Below are 26,841 nucleotides of genomic sequence, written 5' to 3' on the forward strand. Positions count from 1 at the left end.
TTAAAGTTGAAGCTGAAAAAGCACTTAGAAATAGGTGAATTTTTTTTTTTTTTTGGCACCACTATTCATTCCAAATAAATAAGTGAAGAACTAAGAAGGGGAGGAAATGCTTTTAAGACCTCATGTGTTAAAATTCCAATCTGCAGCAAGTTTACAAACTTCAAAATATCTACATTACATTAGTGGACTGTAAGATCAATTTCAAAAGTTGACATTGAAAAGTGTTTTACATTTAATCCTCCTTAAGTCCTCTGACAATGCTTTATGTTATTTTAGACTTACGGTTGAAATGGTATAAAGTGTTGTTTGTCCTCATCATCAACTTTCCCATTAATTATGTCAGTTACATCCATTACTGAAATAAAAACAAAGCTACTGCTTTAATTTGTCAACAAATGGGGGGGAGGAGAGGGGGAACAAACAAACAATGTACTATAGTCCCTTCATCTCTAATAAAAGAAATTAACAATGGCATAAAACCAGTATAGTTCTATAGCAGAATAGTTTCATGTTTCAAATACAGATTCAATTTTCACATCAGTGAAATAAATGGTATCCTCTGAAGCTATTAGTAGATGTGGATACAAGCTTTTGTTTGTCGCATGTACCATCATGTGACATTACTTTAAACTTCTGCTTACAAGAACAACCGAGAAGCTTATTGTTGCACGTGCCTCCAGGGATCTAAATCTCAATACAAATCACCACTTTATTAACCTAGGGCGTGGCCTGATGAAGAAAACTATTACTGACGTTATTTCTTCATTTGAGAAGGAGAGAGCGAGAGAAAGAATATATTAGTCTTCAAATCTATATTTAATTTTCAATAGCCATGAGATGTGGCATAGTCAGGTGCAAGGTAGGAAAGGTCATACACTGTCTTTGAAATAATTCGCCTCTGGATCCTTCTATGATACTGTTCAGATAATATTTTGTGAATATATAGAAACAAATCATGTTACTGCTTTATAAATGATATCTGGAGAGAATAACATTAGGTTGGCTAGTAACACTGTCATATGCTCCTTGAACAGTACTATAAAATGAAAGATAGTAGCCCACCAAAGTTCTTCTTTGTTGTGTCAAACAAAAGTTACATGGCCTTTATATCAAGATATTGTTTGATTTATAGAAGAACTAGGAGACCATTGGCATAATACTGGTGAACAGCGCCATTCAGACACAACCAGCCATGAAATTCCACCCTTGAAAAGAACACGAACACACAGAGCAGTCATTGTCTTCAGATTCTATGTGCATTATTACCATTACTCTCTGCTGGGAAGTTTATACATGCTCAAGCTTTTGTGATTATGTTGCTCTGTAGTGGCTGGACCACAAAAGGGATACTTTAATTTGAAGGGGGTGGGGGGAGTCCATATTAGTCTAAATGAACATGAGGAAATATTGTATGTCTGAACATTTTTCTTAATTTGCTGTAAACTTCTGTACTGTATTTAAGAGTACAACAGGGCAAGGTAGAGCTTATTTGAATTTCAACATATGAATTTCAAGATATGATTAACTCAGCATTTGAAGAATTCCCTTTACTATAGGGAATAGGTAGGGAATAATAAGGAACTTTTGGGGCTCGTCTATACAGGGAAGAGGACACCACTAGCTACTCTGGATTAACTGCCCACGTGGACACACTTTCTGAGGACTAAGCTAAACTGCCCAAGGGCCCTCTTAAGACATGCCCAAGATGCCTTAAGCTATTGCACACAAAGGCACTCGTAGTGCACAGAAAAAATGTCCACAGAGGGAGTCGGCACAGAGTAGCCAGTGTGCTTTAAATTCACACTGGAGCTTATTGCACACTAACTTCCCCATGTAGAAAAACAACAAGGAGTCTGGTGGCACCTTAAAGACTAACAGATTTATTTGGGCATAAGCTTTCGTGAGTAAAAACCTCACTTCAGGTTTTTACTCACGAAAGCTTATGCCCAAATAAATCTGTTAGTCTTTAAGATGCCACCAGACTCCTTGTTGTTTTTGTAGATACAGACTAACACGGCTACCCCCTGATACTTTTCCCCATGTAGACAAGCCCTTAGTTATCAAAAGCCATGAGAATTTTTTTTTTTTAAAGATGACCTCACTGGTGCATGTTTTAATGTCAATAAGAGCCCATTAAAGAAAAAACCTACATTAATCAATGCTTAAATCTTCTCACTGTGTATGCCATGTGAGCTAGAAGCCTACTTACTACTTATATTTTGTAAAATATTATCTTAACATACGTCGTTCTTGCACAACTGTGTGTGTTAATAAAAAGAATACCTTCCTTTTGCTTCAAGTATCAGAGGGGTAGCCGTGTTAGTCTGAATCTGTAAAAAGCAACAGAGGGTCCTGTGGCACCTTTGAGACGAACAGAAGTATTGGGAGAATAAGCTTTCGTGGGTAAGAACCTCACTTGCATCTGAAGAAGTGAGGTTCTTACCCACGAAAGCTTATGCTCCCAATACTTCTGTTAGTCTCAAAGGTGCCATAGGACCTTCTGTTGCTTTTTCCTTTTGCTTGTGTTTTTATTAAGGGCAAAGTAATTTGTTTCTGAAAGTAACTACAAAGGGTCACAGAAACAGGACATATGATCAGTTCATGTAACTATGCGGTGAACAATTAAGTTATTTGTGTTTTCCACTTTATCTGAGCAATTTTATCATGTGGTTTCTTTGACCTTCCATCTCTCTGCACCTTTATCCTTAATAATTCTGAGTATCTGCCTCAGCTAAATCACTTATTCCTGAGTGACTTCAGAACCTCTAGCCCAGTTGATGCTCTGCCGTTTCAAACATTTTAAAAGGTCGTATATTCCACAGGAAGAGAATTAATCTGATTTAAGCTATCGTGCACTTGTACATTTCCATTTAGGTTTTAAAATACCTGATGCTATACACAGAATCCTACAGAATCATAGAACTGTCGGGTTGAAAGGGACCTCAAGAGGTCATCAAGTCCAGCCCCCTGCACTGAGACAGAACCAAGTAAACCTAGACCATCCCTGGCAGGTGTGTGTCCAACATACTCCTAAAACATCCAATGATGGGGATTCCACAACCTCCCTTGGAAGCTTATTCCAGAACTTAACTACCCTTATAGTTAGAAATTTTTTTCTAATATCTAACCTAAATCTCTCTTAGAAGATTAAATTACTTGTCCTACCTTCAGTAGACATTGGTAACAATTGATCACTGTCCTCTTTCTAATAGCTCTTAACATATTTGACTTATCAGGTATTCCTTCAAGTCTTTTTTTCTCAAGACTAAACATGTCCAGCTTTTTAAACCCTTCCCTTATAGACCAGGTTTTCTAAACCTTTAATCATTTGTGTAGCTCTCCTCTGGACTCTCTCAACTTGTCCACATCTCTCCTAAAGTGTGGTGCCCAGAACTGGACACAGTACTCCAGCAGAGGCCTCACCAGTGTCTTACATACAACACTCCTGTTTATACTGCCCAGAACGATATTTGCCTTTTTTCAAAAATGCATCACATTATTGATCCATATTCAATTTGTGATCCACCATACCCTCCAGATCCTTTCCCATAGTACTACCACCAAGCCAGTTATTTGCCATTTTGTAGTTGTGCATTTGATTTTTCCTTTCTAAGTGAAATTACATCAAGTGTAACATATGTATCTAATATGCACACAAAAGATTTAGTAGCTTGTTTTTCCCCCTTACCAAAAAGCTGACAAAAACATGGAACAATTATTCAATATTAAAAGAAGCTCTTATTTACAGTGAATTCTGACTATGTAAAAACTAAGGAGAATAGATTACCTGCTACTCCAAAAGGTCGTCTTAGCCCAGAGGTTAGTTTTCTTGTGTTGTTGTCTCTTAGTTCCATTCTGCCAACTCTTACAATCTGACAGACAAAACTGATTTTCTCTCTTTTCAGGTCTTTGCTGCCAAGATCCTAGAAATATTAATTTCCATACATTATAAGAATCCTATTCTACTTTAGTAGCCAGCAGAAAGACAAGTTGTTGTTCAGAATGTAAAAGTCTTTTCATCTTTTAGCATTAGAATAAGTTATTCTCATGACAATAGAATTTTCATAACAATATTTAAGCCATTAATTTTACACAGAAGCCAAGGAGTCCAACTATTTTTGAACAGTTTAAATCTTTTTCACAATTGTCAGAGGTTCAACTTGGCCTTTACCCACATGAACCACAGTTGTCAGAAATTGCATTAGAGTAATTAACAAGGAGTGACTTATAAGTTTCTCCAGGACCTAAATTCAAGTCTGCAAAGGTAGTCTACTTCCTGTTAACTCTTTAGCATTTTTCAAGATAGGAAACAAAGCGCTTTAAACACTGCAAAAACAAAAGCACACTTACAGTGAACACAGCTCGAAGATTATGTAACCTGTCTATGTCTTTAGGCAGCCCAGAACTTGACCATCGAACTAGATAGTTTTCACTGTAAGAACAAGGTTTTAAAAATATATATAGATATGCATTTAGATATATATGTATGAGTTCAGATGTTACAAAATTAGGTTAAGTTCACATTAAACAACCTATTTTTCAGCACTATAAGTGAGATTCTGCTCAGTGAAGAGATTATACTAAATAGCATCTTCTTACCCAATTGCTTGTTCCTGGTGTGTAAACATTGCCATTTCTGTCATTTTACTGACTAAATTATATTTTGGGTTTTCTTGTTATTTTGGTAGAGGGGGAGGGTTTAGTTTTGGTGTTTTACACCTCTTAATACAGGAGTGACAGTGCAGCTCTGAGACAGTGAGCTGGATTCTTATTCAGCTCATGAAACAGTAGGACAATTAACTGAGTTCTGTCGTTGGTCATGCATGAGCCAAAAGTACCCAGCTTGACTTTCAGTTCTCAGTTTGAGTTTGCATGGCAGGTAGTTTGAAAAAAACCACAAACCAACCACCTGATTTCCAGATCTAATCTGTTGAGTGAGACACTAATATGGTACCACATAATTGCATTTTTAAAGTCACTTTTTAGAATAGAACCATACTTTAAAATCTAAACCAAAAATGTATCAACATTAACTTTAGATGCCAACAGAAGTAATTTTATAATTCATATAACCATATATGGATACTAATGATGAAGTTTTATGGGGGTCAAAAAGTAATATACTCTTGTCTCTTTAAACCTGATATCACAGGTGTGTTTCACTCCTATTACAATCACAGAACATTTACTCAGTGGGCAGCTGCTATTGTGCTTTGTGCATGTAATATGAATAGAAGAGCAATTCTTCTTCAGCCTAGTAGAATGCAGTCCCTGTAAGGAAGCAGGGGATCCAGAACACTCAGTCTCTCTGATGACTGCCAAGGCAGCTGAACAGTGAATGAGCCAAGCCTTGTTCATGTGTCATTTACCTCTACACAGGTGGAACTAAAGACAATACAATAAGGAACACTACAAATTCTTAATGTACTGAAGCAAGGGAGACTATTCTGTTGCTGTGTTGAATAAAGCAGATGAAGTGCTGTATAATCCATGCTTCCCAGCTAACTTTCTGCTAAAGTTTACCCACCAAACTGACCTCTCCAATCTGCCGTGACTCGACCAAAATCCAGAGACACAAGATAAACAGGTATACATAGTGCAACAGACAGGCAACACTAACCTGATAAACTTTGATTCTAGTGGGTCGTACAGAGACATCAGGACTTCAGCATCTTCTCCTATTTTGCAGACTACATTTTTTAAATTTACAAATAAAGCAAACGAAGGCGTGGCGGCAAATTTGGCTTGTCTGTTAATATCAATGTTCTGCTTTTGAGACTGTAATTTAATAGAGACAAAACAGTCAAATTTAAACAGCACTAACGACTAGAATCACACCCTTAAATCATATCCTTAAATCTTACCCTTCCACTATGAAATGTTTACCTGAAACATTTAGGGCAAAAGAAGAGTGCATCCCCTCCAGGGGGAAGAAGCCCCAGCCCTTGCCATTTTCTATACTGGGAATAGGAAGAGTGCTGAGATTTCTGGCAGGCTGCTCTACTTGGACCCTCCTTGGAGCTCTGTTTTGTATTAGTTTCTAGCTACCAAGGGGGAACAGACAGAATGGAGCAAAGGATCAAGCTTCAAATTTGTCTGCTGGAACAGAAGAGCTTTCCTTCAGTCTCCACTCTTCTACTCTTTCCCTGGCCTCCTACAGGCTACAAGGAAAGAAGGGGGAGAAGACGGGACCACTACTCTGCCCTTCCCCAAATTTTTATTTTTTAAGTCTTTCTCCGCAATGGATGACTTTAGGGCCTGCCTCTGTCGTTGCTGCTTCGAGCTTTCCCAAGAGAAACAAGAAGATGACTATAAACAGCACCACAACCTGTCCAGAGCTTTGTTAATTACACTCTGCTCCTGCTTGGCAAACCAGTGAGTAGCAGCAGAGACAATGAAACCATCTGTATAAAACTTCAGGAAGAGCAGATTTCACTGTTCACATCTGGACAGGTCTTTGGGAGAGAGAATTTATTTTTTAAGCAAAGTTTAAATTCTGCAAAATTTTTGCTTTGCCTCCACATTTATCAGGGAACCTTTTTTACTTGTCACAGATGATTCAACAAGTACATTTTTAAACTCAGCATACAGATCCCATATACAATCCTAATGAAAATATTAACTGATCTGAACCACAGCACTGTATCCTAAATTAAGCCTCAAGAAAAACAACCATTAATATATACAAGTTCATTAAATATGCATCTCCTCTCTCATGTCATCTTCGTAGTTCTCTCTCATAGTAATCCATCAATTATTTTATTGGTAGAATATTATATCAACATTTACACTTCTGAAGTATAGGAATCATTTTTTAAGAGGGGATAAGTTATGCAGCCCATATAAGATAAGCTATACAATGTATTTTTGATACTTTTGATCTTGAGAATGCTTCATGGACTAAAACAGAAGACTAAGCCAAATTCCTGTTTTAATTATATTTTATCATTATTTTTTACATTAATTTACATGATTCTTAATTTTAAAAGGTAACAGTTGGGGATAGTGTATCTTACCTTTTCTTCTAGTAGTCTTTCCTCAACTTGCTTGGAAGCTATTTCATGAGCTCTAAAAAGGCTGATTGTGCTGGTTTGTTCTGGATCTAAAATGTTGCCATCTTCATCCCTTACAACCAGATCCAAATCAAGAATCCTATGTAAAAAGTTACAGATTACTTATCATTATGCATAAAAGGCCTGCAAGAATTGCAGAATGTTGAATATGTAATCACAGATACCGGATTTATACGATGAGAAAATCTCTTTTTCTGCTCTGTCTCATTTGACATTCTGGACAAACAAAGTGAGTAGTATCACATATAAATTGGTGGTCAAATAAATGAGTTCTAGCTTCTTTTTTAAAAATCTTCCTGGGCAGGCAGTTCCATGTTACTTCAGAAATCCACAAATCCATAAAAGCAAAAGCTATGAGACCCAGCAAAGGAGATACTAAGACCTTTATCTTTCCTTAAGGCAGAATCCCATTTTCTGTCAGTAGGGTCCAAGTGTCAAGGGTTAGCCTCTTCAGAAAGATTTTTTATCCCCATACACACAGCCTATCTTTTGGGAGGATCATCTGTTTTCCATTGTGCCAGCTCCAGAACTTGTCATAAAACCAAGGAACGAAGAACATACCGTTTATATCCCTCCAAGTCTCTCTAACAATCTTGGCCAAGGCCTTGAGGAAGAGAAAAGGTCTTAATCTTCCAAATATCCTCAGGGAATTACTCTTTCCTGTTCTCTTGTGAATTCTTGTTTTGGCAGTCCTTTTGTCAGGAGTTTGCTAAAATCTAGAGTCCTAGAAATCCCAATTGGGTGAATCCCAATCATCAGCACTGAAATGTCATACAAAGCCTGACTCTTCTGAGTAGGAAGTACATAGACAGGAGGTAGCAGTTTCTCCTTCCTCTCTTCTGCAGGGAAGACTCTGAACCATTTCTAGCTGGGTGCGGAAGCTGGAGGAGCCACGCATAAGGTTAGAGGAGAAGCCTCATGAGCATATGGAGCCATGGAGTCCTTGACAGTGTGACACACCAAGGACAGGATCCTAGGGAAAATCCCCTCTAGATAACATTCCAGATTACCTGAAATAAAACACTACCACCTGAGGACCTTAAATTAAGGGCCTGAGAGTATCATTCCCATGAAAGGAGGAAACGCAGGACTGTTGAGAAGTTGAGCGTCCTCCAGTCTCAGTGCAAGAAACTCTTCAACGACTTGCCTTGAGTTGAAGGAGGAACGAAGTGCTGTGGTGTTCCAGGGTCTTTGTACAGAACCATCATCTAAAACTGTGCACTGTCCCTAAGTTAGGAGAAAGGATTTGAGTGCTAAAGTTTATAGGGCTGCTGCTCAGAAAAGCTGGGGCAGAGGACGTGATGATTTGGGTATCTGTCTGTAGAATTTATGAACAGAGTGAGATTACAAACTCTGTGTCTTTACCAGGCTGCAAACTCAATTTTGAATGTGCAACCTTTTGCCTTCTCTGCTGTTTGTTTGCCTCTATGTGGGGCTGAAATTCCAAAGATTTGGGGCAAAAGAACAACAAAAGAGTTGTCGAAGTTAAGTACTCTTCCAGTGAAGGAGAACAGCTCTTTAAAAAAGGCGGGCTCCCAACCATAAGAACAGGTTTAGCAGGGGTGACCAGACAGTAAATATGAAAAATCAGGACATAGGGTGGGGGGTGTAATAGGAGCCTATATAAGAAAAAGACCCAAAAATCAGGACTGTTCCTATAAAATAGGGACATCTGGTCACCCTACAGGCTTTCTGGTCAACTGGGGAGACGGAGCTGGATGTCACCTGACAGAAGGGGCTGAAAGTTATCAATAGTGAAGAGCTGATGGGTCGGGGTCTTTTGTCTCCAGCCGTGTCTCCAGCAACTTAGCATTTAGAGGCTGCAAAAAGCAGGAAGCCCTCCCTTCTTTCCTGAGCCCAGAAGGGTTCCCAACAGAAGGAGAGGTTACTTACCCATACAGTAACTGCAGTTCTTTGAGATGTTTTAGCCCTGTGGGTGCTGCACTTCAGATGTGTGCAAACCCTCAGGCTTTCGACCTGAGATTTTGGTAGTAGTGTCTGCAAGATCTGCATCTGCGCCCTATACATCCTTGTGTTCTGATTCAAGGGAGGGTGGACCCATCGCCACTCTGGTACCTTCTCAACTAGGCAATCCAGCCAAGGCAAGGACTGCAAAGTAGAGGGGAAGGAGTGCAGGTAGTGACGCATTAATAGAAACAGAACATCTCAAAGAACTGTAGTTACTGTACAGGTAAGTAATCTCTCCTTGTTTGAATAATTATCTCTATGGGTCCTTCACTGTAGATGAGTTCTGAGCAGCGTCCAAACTTCTGGGGGTGGGTGCCAGGATGACCGATCTAGTAGAGATAAAAAAACAGCTGCACCAAAAGCTACATCTGTCCTTGAAGCATGCACAATAGCCCGTGCTGGGGGAAAGTTTGTGCAGATGACAAAAAGAGCAAATGTGTTAGACCTGTACCTCTCCTGTATGTAAAATGCTTTACAACTACTGCATGCCACGTGAAAGAATTCCACTGCAAACCAGAAAGTTCACGCGTTTGGGGTGGCGTTCTGGGAGAAGATGTGCTTAAGCATGAGGGAATCTGAAGGGTCAGCACTGAGCCCTGAGGGGCTAGGCAGCTGGACAGCAGTTTCCAGCTCTCAAGATGAGGTGTGGACAGGAGGTGTGCACCCAGAGCATGTGCCAAGGAACCCAGAGATTAGAGGAGTGGCTGGATTCCATTCAGGCTTGAGAGGCTTAAGCCATCCAAGGACACAGAGGCTTGGATTCCCTCCAAGTTTGAAGGGTAACCAGCAAGAGGGTGCCCAACTGGATCTGTGACACTGGGCTCTTTGAAATACTGTTTGCCCTGGAGTGGAACATGAGTGCTAAAGACAGTGGGGTTGCCAGAGGACAGTTCAGGAAACCTTACAATATGCATTGACTGGCTTCAGCTCCTAAGGAGGGCTAGACTCTCCGGTTGAAGCCTGAGATAAAGAGCAGGCACAGCATCCTCATCTGCCACTGCTGCCACAGGTGTGGACATGAGACCCTCTTCTGCGTACCGTGAGAGAGCAGAGACACTCCTAGCCTAGGTTTGGAAGCAGAATGAGAGGATTTACAACAACTGTGGCTACAGGAGCCTGTCACTGAAAATATTTGGCACATCGATTCAGCCAGTTATCTGCTCTGTGAGGAGCCAAATGCTTCTGCCTGGAGCTCAGGAAAGCACAGGAGCCATCCTGTATCTAGAAGGGTGTAGCCGGATTGGGGTTGGGGGGGGGTGGGAAATAATCTAATACTCAGTGATTGATCATTCCGCCTTGCAACTATAAACAACAGAGTGGAAACCACTGGCGCAGACTGTCAAATGAACAAGAGCAGAAACTACTTTGACTTTATGTTTTCATTTCTCTTTAACTTACAGGTAGGGTGACAACCAGCAAATGTGAAAAATCAGGACGGGGATGGACCCAAATATCAGGACATCTGGTCGACCCTACTTACAGGTGACATTTGTGAAAACATGTCAATGACTAAGGAGTTGTTCCCAAGTGTTTAATTTTGTTTACAATCAGCTTTTCAACCCCAAAAAGAAACCTGTCAGCTATACACAATAAACTGATCCAGTCTCATAATCTCATATCTACCCATTTAAAAAACAAAAGTCCATAAATCCACAATGATAAAGTTTTTGATTATCACAACACAATAAAATTAATATCCTGCCTTTATTTATATAAAAGCTCATTCATATAATTACTTTCAGGAAACAATGGAAAAAGTAAGCACATACATGAAATCCAGAGAGTATATATTTAATGCATAATGAATATTTCTTATATCTGGATATTAGAAATTGTCATTTTATTTCATTTTACGCAAAACATGATATATGGCTACACTAAAAAGATACTGCACCCTTTTAAATGTGCATATTTACTCAAAAGTTCAAATTCAATTCTCTCCCCTACTCTACAGGGAATGTTTTGATCACTTAATTAGTCCATCAGAACATTATGAATAAAAGACACAGTACAAGATGTTCTATTGTGTTGAACACTGAGCATCTGGACGTTATTCAGAGTAACTTTAACCAACTCCTTAACCAGATGGTAAAATACAGTAGCCAAACAAATAATATCAACAACATCTGGTTAACTGTCTACTGGGGTACAACAGACCGCATCTTGGATTATAAATGTAAAATTACTTACTGAATGGAGTTAGTGATTTTTTTATCACTATTTTTGCTGAAAAAGTACATGAGCACAAGAACTGAAGAACCTGCAGTATTTAAGTAGCAAAGCACAAATAGCTGAATTCTCATGAGCTAATCATACTACAGTGGCACTTAAAGAAAGTTTGGATGATCAATCTTCCATCCCCAGGAGTTCAATAACCTTATATTACCCCACCTTCTCATTATTGAGAATGCTACTTTGACCAGATTCCAATTTTGTGTATCAGCAAGGAAAGATCCCTCGCTTTCAATTAAAAAATGTCACAACTTAATAGTATGACATTCCTCCTTACCGTGGGATGATTTAATCTACAGCTAACCAGTTCAATTTTCAAACACAACATTCCCTCCATCCAAATAGTTTTCAGGATGCTTAGCCTTAAATCAAAAGTCACCTCATCTAAGTTGCTGACATATCTGATGCATGTCCCATTGTAACATCTGTCATTAATTAGGTGCCATTTCTGGTTTTTATCCTCATCTTCTGGAGGAATATAAATGCTTACGAAATCTAATAAACTTTTAACAGTATAACCATTAATACAAGCTAGATACTACACAAGCAGCAGCACAATGAGATACCCCACATTTCCCAGACAAATCCTCTAGCACTGCATGAGAGGATTAACAAGTTCAGAGTGCAAACAGCTGGTGATACTAGAGAGGCAGCAACAGTTTATGTGGAATTGTCAAAGGGTTTTCAAAGACAGGAACATTTTTATTTTTCATCTGACCTCAGAAAAATCATAGTTTTAAGCTGACATCAAATTGATGGTGTCACAAAGTTTATGAGTGACAGCTTAATAGAAAGATTCTAGTACACAAATTATAATTTGTACTGTATCAAAATGCTTTTATATTGCAATTTTTCCCACTTTGCCATACTCTAAAAAGATTGCTACTTAAAATACAAGTACTACTCCTTACAGAACTACTTTCTTCATATATATGCGGTGCCTTTGTACTGCTATATAATACGACAAGGCTGATTCCCCCCACTCCCTCAAGAAGCGCACACTATGAAGTAGTCATCACAAACCTGTTTCCATAATCTATTTTGGCAGTCACTTTCTTTTTCAGTTCCTTGAGCTCATCTTGGGGTAGAGTTCCAGAAAGTATCTGTGATCTCCATTCAATAAGATCATATATCATGTGTCGTACACTGTGGAACATGTCTCTGTTATCTTGCTGTTTGAAAATAAAATAGTTAAACAAGACTGTCAATGTTATTTTAAAAGGTAAATAACAGAGCACATTTTAGAGTTTTTATATGACAAATTAAAAACATGGGCCATGAGATTCAAAACTAGGTGTCTAAAGCTATGCTCCAAAATTAGAGGCCTGGTTTCCAATAGTGCTGAGCATGGTGCTGTCCCCTCAATGGGAATTGTTGAGTTCCCAGCACTTTTGAAAGTCTTGCCTCTTATTTAGGTGCCTAAATACTGATTTAGGAGACTAAGTTCCTTTAAAACATTGACCATGATTTAGTCAATACAGTGAATCACTTAGGATTAAGGCATCTTTTTTGTTTATATGGTTATATACACAGTATTCAAAAGGACAGACAGACAGCAGGGACATTAGAGGAATAATATAGGAAAGAACACTTTGGTTTTAAAGACTAATACAATACTGTATAATTTACTGGGGTGGGGACAATGGATTTGTTCTGCCATTAAAAGAAGAGGTGTTTCCGGATTTATGATGATATTGAATACCTGTTTACAGCGCTCTGGGATCGCAAGAGATCAGCTCTTAAACCTGTCTAGCTCAGAACTCATATAGGCTCTCCAGCACCTCAGAGCAGTATAATATTTTTAGGGAGGGGAAAATAAGGTAGAAAGCAGGGGACAGGGAGATGAAATTCCATATTTGAGAGGGAAGAAGTAATTTCTCTGATAATATTTATATAAATACACATAGGATTAAACTTTAGCGACCACGAAACAGGGCCACCTCTGGAGTGAGATGCAGTGGTTGCTTAACAGTGCACAGCAATGCTACACAACAGTTTAGGCAGCAAGTGAATGTTATATCTAGGGCCCTACCAAATTCACAGTCCATTTCACTCAATTTCACTGTCATAGGATTTTTTAAAATCGTTAATTTCATGATTTCACCTATTTAAATCTGAAATTTCACAGTGTTGTAATTGTAGGGGTCCTGACCCAAAAAGGAACTGGGGGAGAGAAGGGATCGCAGGGTTTTTCTAGGGGAGGTTGCAGTACAGTTACCCTTACTTCTGCACTGCTGCTGGTGGCAGCACTGCCTTCAGAGCTGGGCAGCTGGAGAGCGGCGGCTGCTGGCCGGGAGCCCAGCTCTGAAGGCAGAGCCGCCGCCAGCAGCAGTGCAGCAGTAAGGGTGGTATGGTATGGTATTGCCACCCTTACTTCTGCGCTGCTGCTGGCAGGATGGTGTCTTCATAGCTGGGTGCCCAGCCAACAGCCACTGCTCTCCGGCCACCCAGATCTGAAGGCAACACAGAAGTACAGGTGGCAATACCATGACCCTCCCCCCCCCCCCGCAAATAACCTTGCAACCCCCCTGCAACTCCTTTGGGTCAGGCCCCCCAATTTGAGAAATGCTGGTATCCCCCTATGAAATCTGTAGAGTAAAAGCACACAAAAGACCAGATTTATGGGGGCGAGACGAGATTTCACAGTGCGTGACACATTTTTCATGGCCATGAATTTGGTAGGGCCCTAATTATATCCAGGCGAGAAACTACAATAGCTATTAAGCAGACAGATTACTAACCACTGTTGCCATTTGGCAGCAAACCAGGGTTAACCTCCCTATTCTTAAAAAAGAGACTATGATATATTTAAAAAGATGAGAAGTAGTCAGAACTAGGGTTGCCACCTGCCCAGGTTTTCCCAGAATTGTCCCTTTTTTGACGCAGCTGTCCTGGGAAATCAGTAAGATTTCAGTACACACTGCCAGCTGGCCAATTTTAGTGTTTTGGGCTCAGGCTCATTCTGGATGTCCTGTTTTTTTATACCTCAGGGGGTGACAACCCTAGTCAGAACCTCAGTTATATATGATCAGAAAGTCAGCACTTCCAACATCATAATGTCATGCAGTACATGCTAGGCCACCGGTTGAGTACTGATCCAAAAGGGAATTGCCAGCATCTTCCTGCAGTCGAGATATTTCACTGTGGTCTCCCATGCAGGCCATGATCAGGCTCAATGCTATTTATCAGTCCCACGAGGACAGGCAGGGATAACTAAGTGCTCAAACTTAAGCTACAGTTCTTGGGTCCACATTTTAAAAAGAAAGTTGAAAAGTTGTTAATGTAGAAAAGAAAAAAAATATTATCTGAGGGCTGGAGGAAATGAGACACTGCAAGAGCTCATTCTGTTTAGCTTATCAAAAAGATGACTTAATTGCAGTGTATAAATACCTTCAAGGTGAGAAACTACCAGGTACTAAAGGGCTCTTTAATCTAGTGGAGAAAGGCATAACAAAAACCAAAGGCTAGAAGTCAAAGCCAGACAAATTAAAATTAGAATGAATCACAATTTTTCTAAACAGTGGGGGTGATTACAAGCTACCAAGAATAGTAGTAGATTATCCATCCCTTAAAGTCTTCGGATCAAGACTGGATGCCTTTCTGGATGGTATACTTTAACCAAATACATTTGAGAACCGCTGGACTAGGCTCCCCTTCTTCGTGTCTGTAGTCGTTTATGCCCTCAACTCAACACCACCCCCAAGTACATCTACTGCCACCCAGCTCTGAAGGCAGAGTGGAGAGCAGCGGTTGTTGGCTGGGTGCCCAGCTCTGAAGGCACCATCACACCAGCAGCAGCACAGAAGTAAGAGTGGGAATGTGAATATCACTTTGTCAATATCACTTTTCACAGCAGACTTAGCACCGCATTACCACCCTTACCTCTGCATTGCTTCTGCCACCCGGGGGGCTGACTGCCAGAGCTCTGCCGCCTCCAGGTGAGAAATTCGCAGGGGGGCGGGGGCGGGGGCAGGGAGAGGAGAAGAGACCAAGCGGCAGGGCTCCAGCTGTCTCCTTTATCCCCACCTCCTGGGTATGCATGGCCCTTCTGCATGAGCCCCAGCTACACAGGGCTGACAGACAGAGCTCTTCCAAAAAACCCAAACACACACACACAAAACCGCGCACACAGCTCACACCTCCTTTGACACATTCCTGTGCTTTCCTTGGGAGGCCCGCCCCATAGTTTGAGAACCACTAACTTTAGTCAAACAAGGTCAATAAAGGCATAACTGGATGAAATGTAATGGTGTGTGTAATAGAGAAGGTCAGATTAGGTCAGCGATTCTCAAACTGTGGATCGGGACCCCAAAGTGGGGTCGCCAGGGCTGGCTTAGATTTGCTGGGGCCCAGGGTCGAAGCCAAAACCAGAGGGCTTCAGTTCTGGGTAGCGGGGTTCAGGTTACAGGCCTGGGGGCCTTGGGCTTTGGTCCGACCCAATGTAGAGGGGCTTGGGCTTTGGCTTTGTGTGTCCCCAGGCAGGGGGGCTCGGCCAGGCTCAGGCTTCAGTCCCTCCTCCTGGGATCGTGCAGTAATTTTTGTCGTCAGAAGAGGGTAGCACTGCAATGAAGTTTGAGAACCTCTGGACTAGATGATCTCATGGTTCTATCTGGTATTAAACTCTATAAATCTACCACCTTTTCATTCTACCTAGCTCCCCTTTGGGAAGGCCACCCACGGTTCTTTTCTCTTTTCAGAGATTAATCAAATTTTGTTATGGAATACAAGCATTATCTGTAAGACATGGACTACAAATGAATGGATCAGAATGTAGCATTTGACTCAATTTATCTATTCACTTTAGAACCACAACAATGACTGTTGCATGTAGTTTCAATGAATTCCTGCCAAAGACAGCAGCATACATTCCCTGTTCAATAAGAAGTTCTGAATTTAAGCAGCATGCAATATGATCAGATACTTGCTTCTATAGAGAGGTTGTTTATATGTAAGAGATGCTGTATATATATCAGAATTAGTGCTTCACATTTTAGGCACCCTTCTTCAATGGTTTAATTGGTATAAGAGAAGTATATGTGGGTAGGAAGGAGTTTCTGACCAACTTCCCCCTCCCATGCCCCCCCACTTCGCAACCACCTATGCTAAGTTTTGTGCAGCTCCACGTGCGTCAAAGTTGAGAAAGAATCACCGATTTCCCTCTCTGAATGCTCCCAAGCAATGGAAGCAGGGGGTTGGGCAGGACTCTGATCCCTAAATAATTTATAAGTATGGGAGGAAATAGGGAAGCCACTGGGATCAGAGTATGGCATGAGCTGTTTTAGGGGTTCAAGGAGAGAGTCTGGAAAGTTACTGGGGTGTGAAGGGCCTGTAGGGGACATAGGGTCATTTCTCATTCTGTTCTTCCTAGTTATTTTTCCCAATTCTGCCCCTTTGATATTTTGTCCCTTCCAGATCCTGTCCCACACATCCTTTTCTTGCACTAAAAAAGCATTACTGCTCTAGTATTATGTCAAATTTCTACTTTATATTCACTTGCATCTGATATTCTCAATCTCTCTCTCTAGCCTCAACTGCATCATATTACATCTCATTCTTTGATTCACTTCCAACATAATTCATTTTTGTTTCTCCTTCCCTCTCCTTTGTGGGCCTCATCCAAAGCCCACAGAAGTCCATCCGAACATTTCCATTGACTGCAGTGGATTTTGCATCATTCACCTCACCCTGTAACATTCGAAGTTTCTAGCTTCTTTTAAGTGTCCCTTTATGTGAAACATGTTCATTACCACACTCAAGTAGTAATTTATTTCCTTGTTATCTTCACTTTTCCCAAGTTATGGTCTCAAAATCATGTTTTTGCAGGATATTCACTTTACTTTTGCCATAAAAACAGAATTAACATAATATACATTTCATACAGCTGTTCGTGACATCTAGAAATTTTGCATCAAATAGCAAAGAACATACTTTAAAGAAAATGGGAAATTTCCACTTCAAAGAAGATGGGTTTGCTAATCTTCCATTTGTAGTGACCTTAAACTAAGAGCACTGGGATGCTGCATCTCCTCTAATGTGGTATTAGACTACAATAATACTGTTTACATTTCAGCCATATTTTTTTTAAATCACTATATTTAAACACAAGCTGACTATCTGAAACTGCCCAGATCATCACAAAATATTCATAGCTAACTCCAAGCTTGTAGTTTTTCAGTTAATCTGACAGATGATTAATGCTTATTGCTGTACATTTGTAAGATGCTACTGTGTAATCAAAAACAAGCATGCATAGAACACAGCTGTTGAATTTTAAGAAGTTTTGTACGTGTCAGACAGAGATATTAACATATTGGTTTAATTAATGAGTACTAACTTTTCACTTAGAATTTATGCATATGAAAATAATCAAGACTGAGAATTTAAAATTTGTGCTAACCAAACAAAGCAATTTAATTTGTCCATTAGTATTTTATATGCCAAAAAGGCTTCTATTGATGCATTTTAAGGATATTTTAACCCCCACAAAAGTTAATCTCAGTTTTCTGAATTTGTCATAACAACCTTGAATCTCTCTCCCTTAAAGATAAATATTACAATAGGGATCTTTCATTACCTGATCACACAAGTATGTAACAAATGGCTAGATCCTATACCACTTTATAGTTCTATAGTCCCTTCAGTCTGAAGATTGCAAATAATTTAACAATGATTTAGCCTTGAAACATCCATTATGAGATATCTAACTATGGTACCTCTAAAATAACAGAAAACAGCACAGTTCCTTTCCATTATTCCAGTGTCATAGTAACACTGTCCAGGATGAGGTAGCTATTGTGTTAAGTTTCAAAATATGTCCTATTATATTACCCCCAGTATTGCAAAGCTATCTGGGCCAAAACTGGAACCCTGAATCCAAACCATTTTTAAATTTAGGGAAAAGAGACTTCAAATTTGAATTCCTAATTCTAAATCTGTCCCTATTTTACAGGGTCCGAGTCAGACTCCAACCCAGAATGGAGACTATTTTCTGATTCCTTTTTGGACATAGCTGAAATTTCATTTGAAGTCTCATGAGATGAAGTTTGGAGAGTTTGGTATGATCAACCCCTAGCCCTGATTCATCCGCAAACTTTAAATAAGAGCCTAAGCTGGATAAAGATCTAGCCAGTAAACACTACTCATCTGTACTGTATAATATAATAAATAATATTACATCAGTTGATATTAATTGGCATAGAATATCAATGAAAAGTTTGATAGGCCCAAAAATTTCTCTGACTTAAAAAAAAAAATCTGATATGGTTTAAAAAAATCTACAACCCTCCAGGGTGACCTGCTCATATCACTAGCTCTTGGTGCGGTGACTGAAATCACAGGCAGGCATGTTACTAAATCATGTTGCATCATTTCTCAGCTCTTACTGCATGCCGTGGTCTCATAAGAACACAAGATACATCTCTACCCCGATATAACGCGACCCGATATAACGTGAATTCGGATATAACGCGGTAAAGCACACTAAGGCGGATCAAAGCGAGTTCGATATAACGCAGTTTCACCTATAATGCAGTAAGATTTTTTGGCTCCCGGGGACAGTGTTATATCGGGGTAGAGGTGTAGTGCTATACCAAGACCTGCTCTCCAAGTCCCTGATGCTGCATATCATATCCACAGTTTTCAGAGCATGGCACAGTATGGAGAATTATGTCAAACACCTGAATCTCCAGGTTGCCTTGTCACAGAAGCCCCAAAATAGCTTTGTAAAATGAGTTTCAGAGCTACTTTGGGAGAGTAAGAGTAAGGAAAGAGTGACCTTGGTTAAATAGACTCTGTGTACTTTACATTCTACTATTCCTAATTATTTAAATATCTGTCTTTTCTCCTTCTTTCCATCCAAGTCATAAAGCCCAGAATACTGTAAATATGGGGGGGGGGGGGGGGACAGCGTATTTTACTTACCACATATAGCTGCCGCCATATTATGGACCACTCTCGTAGTGTTGTGGTGACTTCCTGAATTAGTGGGAGCTCACTGGGTATGACTGTTTCATGCTGTCTAAAGTTTGCAAAAACAATTTTTGGTAGAATAGTAAAATCATTAATATATTCCAATTTGTAGACACGAGTGGTTATTGCTAAGTTTCAAATCCGATTCCATGACAACAGGATTCAAAAGAAAAAACAAACATATTACAAGTTATACTGTAGATCACTATATGCCATTCTCGACTCTGCCACTGGCCTGCTGTGTGACCTTGCACAAATCTCACTTCACTTCTGTCCATCAGTTTCCCCATCTATAAAATGGGGATAACAATATTGATCTACTGATGAAAAGCACTATATGAGAGTTAAGTATTATTTCCACAAATTTTAACATTCCACGTGTATCACACTATTTACTTCTTTTGTAATGTACTAATGTACTAATTTTGTAGGAACCGATTAGGGGAAAGCCAGTTATGTGGCATGTACGAGACCATGCCATTATGATTGATCCTTTAGCAAAATACTGTTTTTACACAGGAAAAACCTGTTTTGTAGGTGTTCACCATTGGTGTGTCTAGATGACTATTTTATAATAGTCCATCATCTGAGTATGGAACGACAGCTAGCTCTTTTAGCATGTCAAAAGTGCAGCACTTAGTGGCAGTTTTCTAATCAGCCAGGAAGATGCCATTATGCAGTAATCATCTGATTAGTAGTTTTATCATTTACATATTTAAGAGGGTTAAAAAAAGATCAGGCAAAAAGGAGGAAATATTTTAATTCTTTGCACCAAAGTTCATATCTGGCTAGTCATTTGTCAATTCCACTCAATATTACTTTTGTTTCACAAATATCTTTTTTAAATGATCTTCTATAACGGTATTATGATCTTTAATATACATGTATAGTAACTTGGTAACAAAGTTCAAATTCATACATATCAAGGTAACACTGTTTCCATTAGTATAAATTGCTTTTATATAACAGCTCAAAACATCTGCGGGCAAGTGAAGTCAGGACAGTGGAATGTACACAACACCACAAAATATGGCACTGGGATTCACCGATGGAGATGATGATCTTTTGTAGAAATGCTTCTCAGCAAGGCAACAAACAACAGATACCTTACCATGAGGAGCTAAGTTTACTTAGCTTATTCAAGAAAAGGTCAATAACTGACTTGAACATCATCTACAAGTTCCTACATAATGAGAATGTATCTGCTCTTAGAGTCATCCTTATCCTACTAGAGCAAGGCATAAGATCCAATGGCAGGAAATTGAAGTCAGAAACAATGAAACTGAAAATGCAACTCAACTGCTCAATAGTCAGGGTAATTATTAACCACGGGAGTAGATTATCAAGGAATGCAATAAACTCCCCATCATTTGGAGCATTTAAATCAAGACTAAAAGTTATCATGCTCAATGCAGTCATCAATGGATGAAATTGTATAGCTTGTGGTACACAGGAGGTCAGACATTTGCTCCTAATGGTTCCCTTCTCGCCTTTAGATCTATGAATCAATTTTGAAGTGTTCAGCACATCCTTTCATTAGCCAATAGGAAATGAGGTATTAGCCTATCTCATAAAAGCACAGAAATTATATTTCCACAAATAGGAAATTTTATTCTTGTTAAACTTCAAGTCTCAACTCACCCTTTTCCTTCAACTATTGCTTCTTTAAGCTGAATATAGGAAGCAGGAAATATGCCCTTTGGGGGGGAAAAAAGAGTTAGTTTTTTTTATATATATAAGTAACTCGACATACATACATTCAGACTAATTATTATCTAACAAATAGCTACACTCTGTTCTGCACAGAATTTTTCATATTCTATTCAATAGCATTAAATAGGCTATTTTATGAATGTCTCAGATCTGAATTCGATTTTGTATGTGTATTTTAAAACCGTTATGTCCCTAACTTTATATATTATCTTTATAAAACTGCATTATACAGCAGAGGTAGCTCCTTAGTTAAAGTACAGTGGCCTGTAAGGAGATGCACTTCCCCCTCTGCTCATGCATCTACTGCCTCAGGTTCCCCAACTCAGTTCCCAGAAGAAGGCACATAGACTCATGGGCTAAATCACATCCCCTCTCTAGGTCTGGTTCATTAACAAAAACAGTTCAACTCAATTCAACACAAATCTTCCCTCACAGACTTTATGGCTCCTTCTCAAACCCAGGCCCTGCTGCCTATCCTGTTTTTAAGCCTCTCCCAGCTGAGGTTTCTACTCCTGCTCTCTAAAGGTATCTCCTGCTGTCCTCCTGACCCTGGTCTTCCCTGTCTGCCCCAACAGACTCCCTGTTATAGGAACTACCACCTTAGGGTTGCACATGACCTTTGGTTACCTGACTTGGCCACACAGTAACACACACGTGTCCCACACATACACACCAACCTATTCTACCATCGCAAGGCATACACATTTCAATGAGGGATATCTTAAAAGATTTCTGCTGGAAGTTTGCTGCTTGCCTGAAACAATTTCACTTTAAAAGCGAGTTGTTGCCTCTCTCCCCAATTACAGAGCCTAGAATTAGGACATAACTTTCAAATTAGATTTTAAAAGTTAACAAATGCCCCTAAACCAGGATAAGATGATACCTTTCCCATAGCTCAGCTTTTAAAACTAGTGGCCAAGTATCTTGCCTTGACACACACACAAAAAGAGTAGACATTTTGAGATTATAAACACACAAACATCTAAGCTATGTTTCAGATCTTACTCAGCACCAACACTAATAAGGATGGATAGATTTTATTTTACCTCAGCAAGTTTTCCAGTTACCTAGACTAGCTCTCAAAGGTAGAGAAGCACAACTGAACCAAATTTTGTGCAATTTGTGCTGTAAAAGTCTGTATTCACGCACACATTAACATTAACTTTTTTAGTGCCACTTTAACATAACCCCCACACAAGTTAATTTAACTGAGGGAGCCAAGTTACAGCCCTTGAGTGGTTAACTTTCTTTTTAACCTCCATCCCAATCCTTTGAATATGAAACACATTAGATACACAAAAGAGGGGTGGGGGAAAGGAGTGAATAACATAGCTGAAGAACAGACTCAGAAACCAGGAGAAAATGCCAAGTGCCAGAGGAACAACCAAGAGACACTGGTCAGAGGAAAGAGTCTCAGGAGGTCAAGGACGGGATGTGCAAGCAAGAAAAGGGTCAGCTGCAAAATCTAGACAAAAGCCAAGAAAGGAATGGAAGCAGAAAGCCCAGGATATTGTAATAGGAAGAAGTTCTCTCTCTCTACTTAGCTCCAAGCCTTAAGAAAGCGGAGGGGTGGAAATGGAATGAGAAAGAGTAAGAATACATAGGTATTAACACTGTCAGCATTCAGGAGGTTTTCTACAGGGAGCAAAACAAACACAATCAATCAAGATGCACTAGCGTTAATTTAGGTCAGGTGAGTCTCCACCACACCTACAACCAATTAAAAAAGGATTGTACAGGAATTCCCCATTTTAAATATAGGAAATCTCTCTAAAACCAGTAAGAGCTTTCAAAACAAAAGAAGTTTTTTTTAGGACTGCTACATTTAGCAGCAATCAGATTAATACAGCAGCACCTGGAATTAATGTCAGTCAACTTAAATATCCACTACTTAGAATTTAGCGAGGCACATTCTTGAAGTTTTACTTCAAAAGAATTTAACATAGCACCCCAAAAGAAAAATAACAAAAAGGAATAAAAAAATCAAAAGGTTAGGAAATGGGAGAGGCCTACCACAGAATTCAATATGTAATTACTCTGGTTACTTTTAGACATGCAGAAGGCTATGCAAATGAAAGGAGCTCAAAGTTCATTTCTGTATGCAAATATGTCTTTCTAAACATTTTTATTTTAAAAGGTAAAAATCAAGACTATAAATCTTTAATTCTGGTTAAGTACTATTATAAATTAACCCTCCTCCCCCCCCCCCCCAAAATTAAAATGCAACATTATAGGCAATAGTTCAGCTGTTTCCTTTTTTGTTTTGGAATGTCTGCTGTCAACAGACATTTTATGCTCAGTTCAAGCCAACAACAAGGCAAAATTGCATTGCAGAAAGCAAGATTACTCCATCTTTCACAGAGAATGGCTGAAAATTACAATGCTATCACTTTGCAAGATGCAATTGCATTTTATGAGTAATTCAGTATTTAACAGAACATGAAGCTAACATTAGCATAACAGATCAACTAAATTTTAAGTTTTATAGAAGTTCTTAGTTGACTTTTTAAACAAAGTTCCAATATGCAAAATCTGACATATGTTTATAACAAATATTTGTTACAAGAGAAAATGAATTTCTAACTGGGAATAGAACACTTACCTTTTTTGATTTTTTTCTTAATGTGTAACCTCTGTACCAACCTAGAATAAAGTTATGAAAAAGTTTATTAACACACTGCAACAGATCCTCCTTTGGAGTTGGATAATATCTTAGCTTTCTTTCTGTCCACAAAGATTTTCTCATTGTAGCTGAATTTCAATTCGCTGTAAAATTGATAGCTTAATGTTCATCTTCACTTAAATCAGTTTTGCTTAAATTGGTATTTCCCAAATCAAGCTAAGCCATTTTAAGTGCACATACATTAAAAGTTTGCACTAGTTTAGCTAGTTTGCTTTAAAACAGATTTAGCTAAACCAACGGTAATTCTTTCATTTAGATCAGCCCTTTGTCATCACATCAGGGAACAATACCATGCAATTTAGGATGCTATTCACACACCACGAACAATAAATAGGCGAAGACCCAGATGAAGCAGATAGTTTGTGATCAAATTACTGGCTGAAATGTGTTTTCATAAAGCATCAGAACAACTTCAAGCAAACAATCAGGAAAATCAAAGTCCATGAATTATTCATGAACTGAAAAAAGGGTTACATGTGTTTGTTAATTTATTCACAGGGTGCCCCCTGAGCACCCTGCTGGGGCATTGGTGCAGTAGAGTGTCAGAAGGAAGAGTCCCACCTACTGTTAGTTAAACCATGGACTCAGCAAGACAGAAACTACAGAGCAGCACATCAGCAATAACTGCTTAGGGGTCCAACAGCAACAGAAAATACAAAACCTATGATGACAAGTTCTGTAATGACTGAATGGATATTTAAATGGCGATGCTTTGGGGGATTTGTGTTTTACCTTTCAAAAGTAAAAATTATGTTGGTTCTCCAGAGTTCTCAGTGTTAAAGGGCCTGAAGCCCTAGTTCAATGCCAGGCAGCAAGGAAGCTGGCATTCCAGCTTTCCCCCCAACAATTCTATTGTAGTGCAATCATTCCAATCCAATAAGACATTTCTCACACTCACAGAGGCAGGTGGCATGCCAGGAAAATATGGAGGTAATCTCTCATTTATTGTGCCCCCAGTTCACTACACATCTGCAAGCAATCAGCATTACAGCTTTTATTGTTTCTGAGACCATTCTGTTTCTTTGTGACTGTTTAATTAAAAAATCTCACAATACAGTCATTCACTCCCAAAGAAGGTGCTGTGCCAGGCAGATCAGTAGGCATCTCTCGTGCACACTGTTCCCAATTCAGTACAAATTGGCTTGCAAACCTGCTTTATGACTATTCTGTATTTCAGTTTGTGTCCATATTGGTACTCTCGCACCCTCTCACTCCTGCCTTAGAGAACCCACAGTAAAATGGTGCTGCTCTCCACAGTCTTATAAAGACACTGGAGCGCAGCAAAAGATTTTGTTTGGATTTTGGTACATATCTACCTCACGGACTATTCCGATAAGTCAGGGAGCTCATGCTTGCACAGCAGCCTGTCTGCAAGTACTAGGCACAGTTGTCCCACCTCTAAACCTATCTTCCCCACAGTTCAACACATGGAAGATAGAAAAGTTAGCGGAAGGAAGGTAGAGAAACAGACCACCACCACCAGTCAATCCCCCTCTACAGTCACCCACATAAGAGCCTGGAGGCTCTGCATGGGAGCATGAAGGGAAGGAACAGAGAGAAGGAATACTTTTTCTACCTTGCAGAAAGATTCAGAGAGGCTTCAAAATTCAGACACATACTAGCCTGGGGCAGAAATTAAAATGAAGCCCCCCAAGCATGGCACAGAAACAGCATGCTAGAAGGAATCTCAGTGCCCTCCCCTTTCTCACTAGTTTGCAGGAGATTTTGACTTCTCACTGAAGTATTGCCTCCTACTCCCATCTCTCATAATGTCTGTGGCTAGTAAGTGTCACACTCTAGCTATTTGGGGTCTAGTAATATTTCCTAACCTTATGTAGGGGTGGGTCTGTGACGGGACGGGGGCAGAAGGGAGAAGAGAAATGCGATATATTAGAGAGCAAAGTATAGTACAGAGATGTACCATAGGTATCTTTCCACTCTGGCTAGCAGGCTTAGACTGCAGGCTACTAGGTGTTGGGGGAAGTGACCAGGATATGACTACTCGGTTTTGGTATGTGACTGTTAAAATGATTTGTATAGCCCGTAGCACAATGTGGTTCTGGTCCATGACTAGGGGTCCTCTGCACAATGATAATAATACAAATAAAAATTACATGGAATGTTTGCTTATACAAACAACGATGGAAAGATTTGTTTCTCCATAATATTAAAGATTGAAGCAACACTCCTGGTATCACATTGATTTTATTTTTATATTACATACACACACTCTGGGTCAGATCCTGGCCCCTCACTCCATCCCCTTTCCATTGGCAGAGAACTGTCAAAGCACCAAGTGTGTCAGGGAATGCCTTGGTGATTCAGAGATGGCTTAGCAACCCATTCCTAGCAGGCTGAAGCATGCTGTGCTCTGGCAATTCTGAGCCAATGGAATAGCTCCTAGAGCCTGCTGAAGTGGGGACAAGTTTGAACAGTCCTGATGCTGTTCTATCTTGTACCAGGGCCACAATGGCTCCCAGCTGTTACCAGAACTGAAGTGGGGAGAGGAAGGGAACGTGGCAGAAAACCACCAATGCACCCACCTCCAGTTGCGGAGAGTGTAGATGAGTAACTGATCTGTGGAGCCCTTCGTTTTCAGTTTTTATTTTATTTAATTTTTCCTGGGAATTTATTTGTGTTTATTACTAAAACAAAAATAGGTGAAAAATCAGTGGAAAAAAACATTAATAATATTTCTGGGTAAATATCGGGGTTTATTTTGGTGGACAGAAGGACAGGAGGAAAAAGTATTCAGTAAATTAATGCTTTCGTTAATGGAATTCAATGTGGTATGCTGCAGAATTAAAACAGAACTCAAAACATGCCACCTCTGAGTTTAAGAAAACAATATATCTCTAATCCCCAAATAAAACTTTTCATTTGAATAAATAGTTTATTGTTGTAGACTTAGAACTATTAGCGTATAAATATTTACATTTAATAATTGGGCCACATCATTTGCAGCACATACACTCAACTTAATCCTTTTCACTTTTTAAAAAAAATATATTTGAATGATACAAAAATAGAGTGAAAATTGGAAAAAAATCGATTTAAACTGAAAACGAAGGGACTTAATGATCTGTTAACTCTTCCCGGACTTATTGAGCCAAAGAACTACTCCTAAACAACAGGATTTGTTTACTACAGTTCACAGTCTATTTGGAAGTGATCAATAGAGGGTGACATGGTGTAGAGGTGATT

At 39.5% G+C, this 26,841-nt stretch overlaps 1 protein-coding gene across 2 annotated transcripts in view; it reads right to left on the reverse strand.

Moving 5' to 3' along the window:
- Nucleotides 1-26,841, reverse strand: part of DOCK1 (dedicator of cytokinesis 1) — a 538,667-nt gene that overhangs the window by 445,899 nt on the left and 65,927 nt on the right. For both annotated transcript variants that reach the window (XM_065552235.1, XM_065552233.1), the window contains exons 3-11: nt 23,557-23,597; nt 20,883-20,938; nt 19,194-19,290; nt 12,297-12,445; nt 7,017-7,152; nt 5,621-5,778; nt 4,351-4,432; nt 3,788-3,923; nt 283-355 (exon numbers count right to left, since the gene is read on the reverse strand). In XM_065552235.1, coding sequence (XP_065408307.1) covers nt 283-355; nt 3,788-3,923; nt 4,351-4,432; nt 5,621-5,778; nt 7,017-7,152; nt 12,297-12,445; nt 19,194-19,290; nt 20,883-20,938; nt 23,557-23,597 — 928 coding nt within the window. The remainder of the gene's footprint in view (nt 1-282; nt 356-3,787; nt 3,924-4,350; nt 4,433-5,620; nt 5,779-7,016; nt 7,153-12,296; nt 12,446-19,193; nt 19,291-20,882; nt 20,939-23,556; nt 23,598-26,841) is intronic.

This window comes from Chrysemys picta, chromosome 7 (genome assembly GCF_011386835.1).
Source record: "Chrysemys picta bellii isolate R12L10 chromosome 7, ASM1138683v2, whole genome shotgun sequence".
NCBI lineage: Eukaryota > Metazoa > Chordata > Testudines > Emydidae > Chrysemys > Chrysemys picta.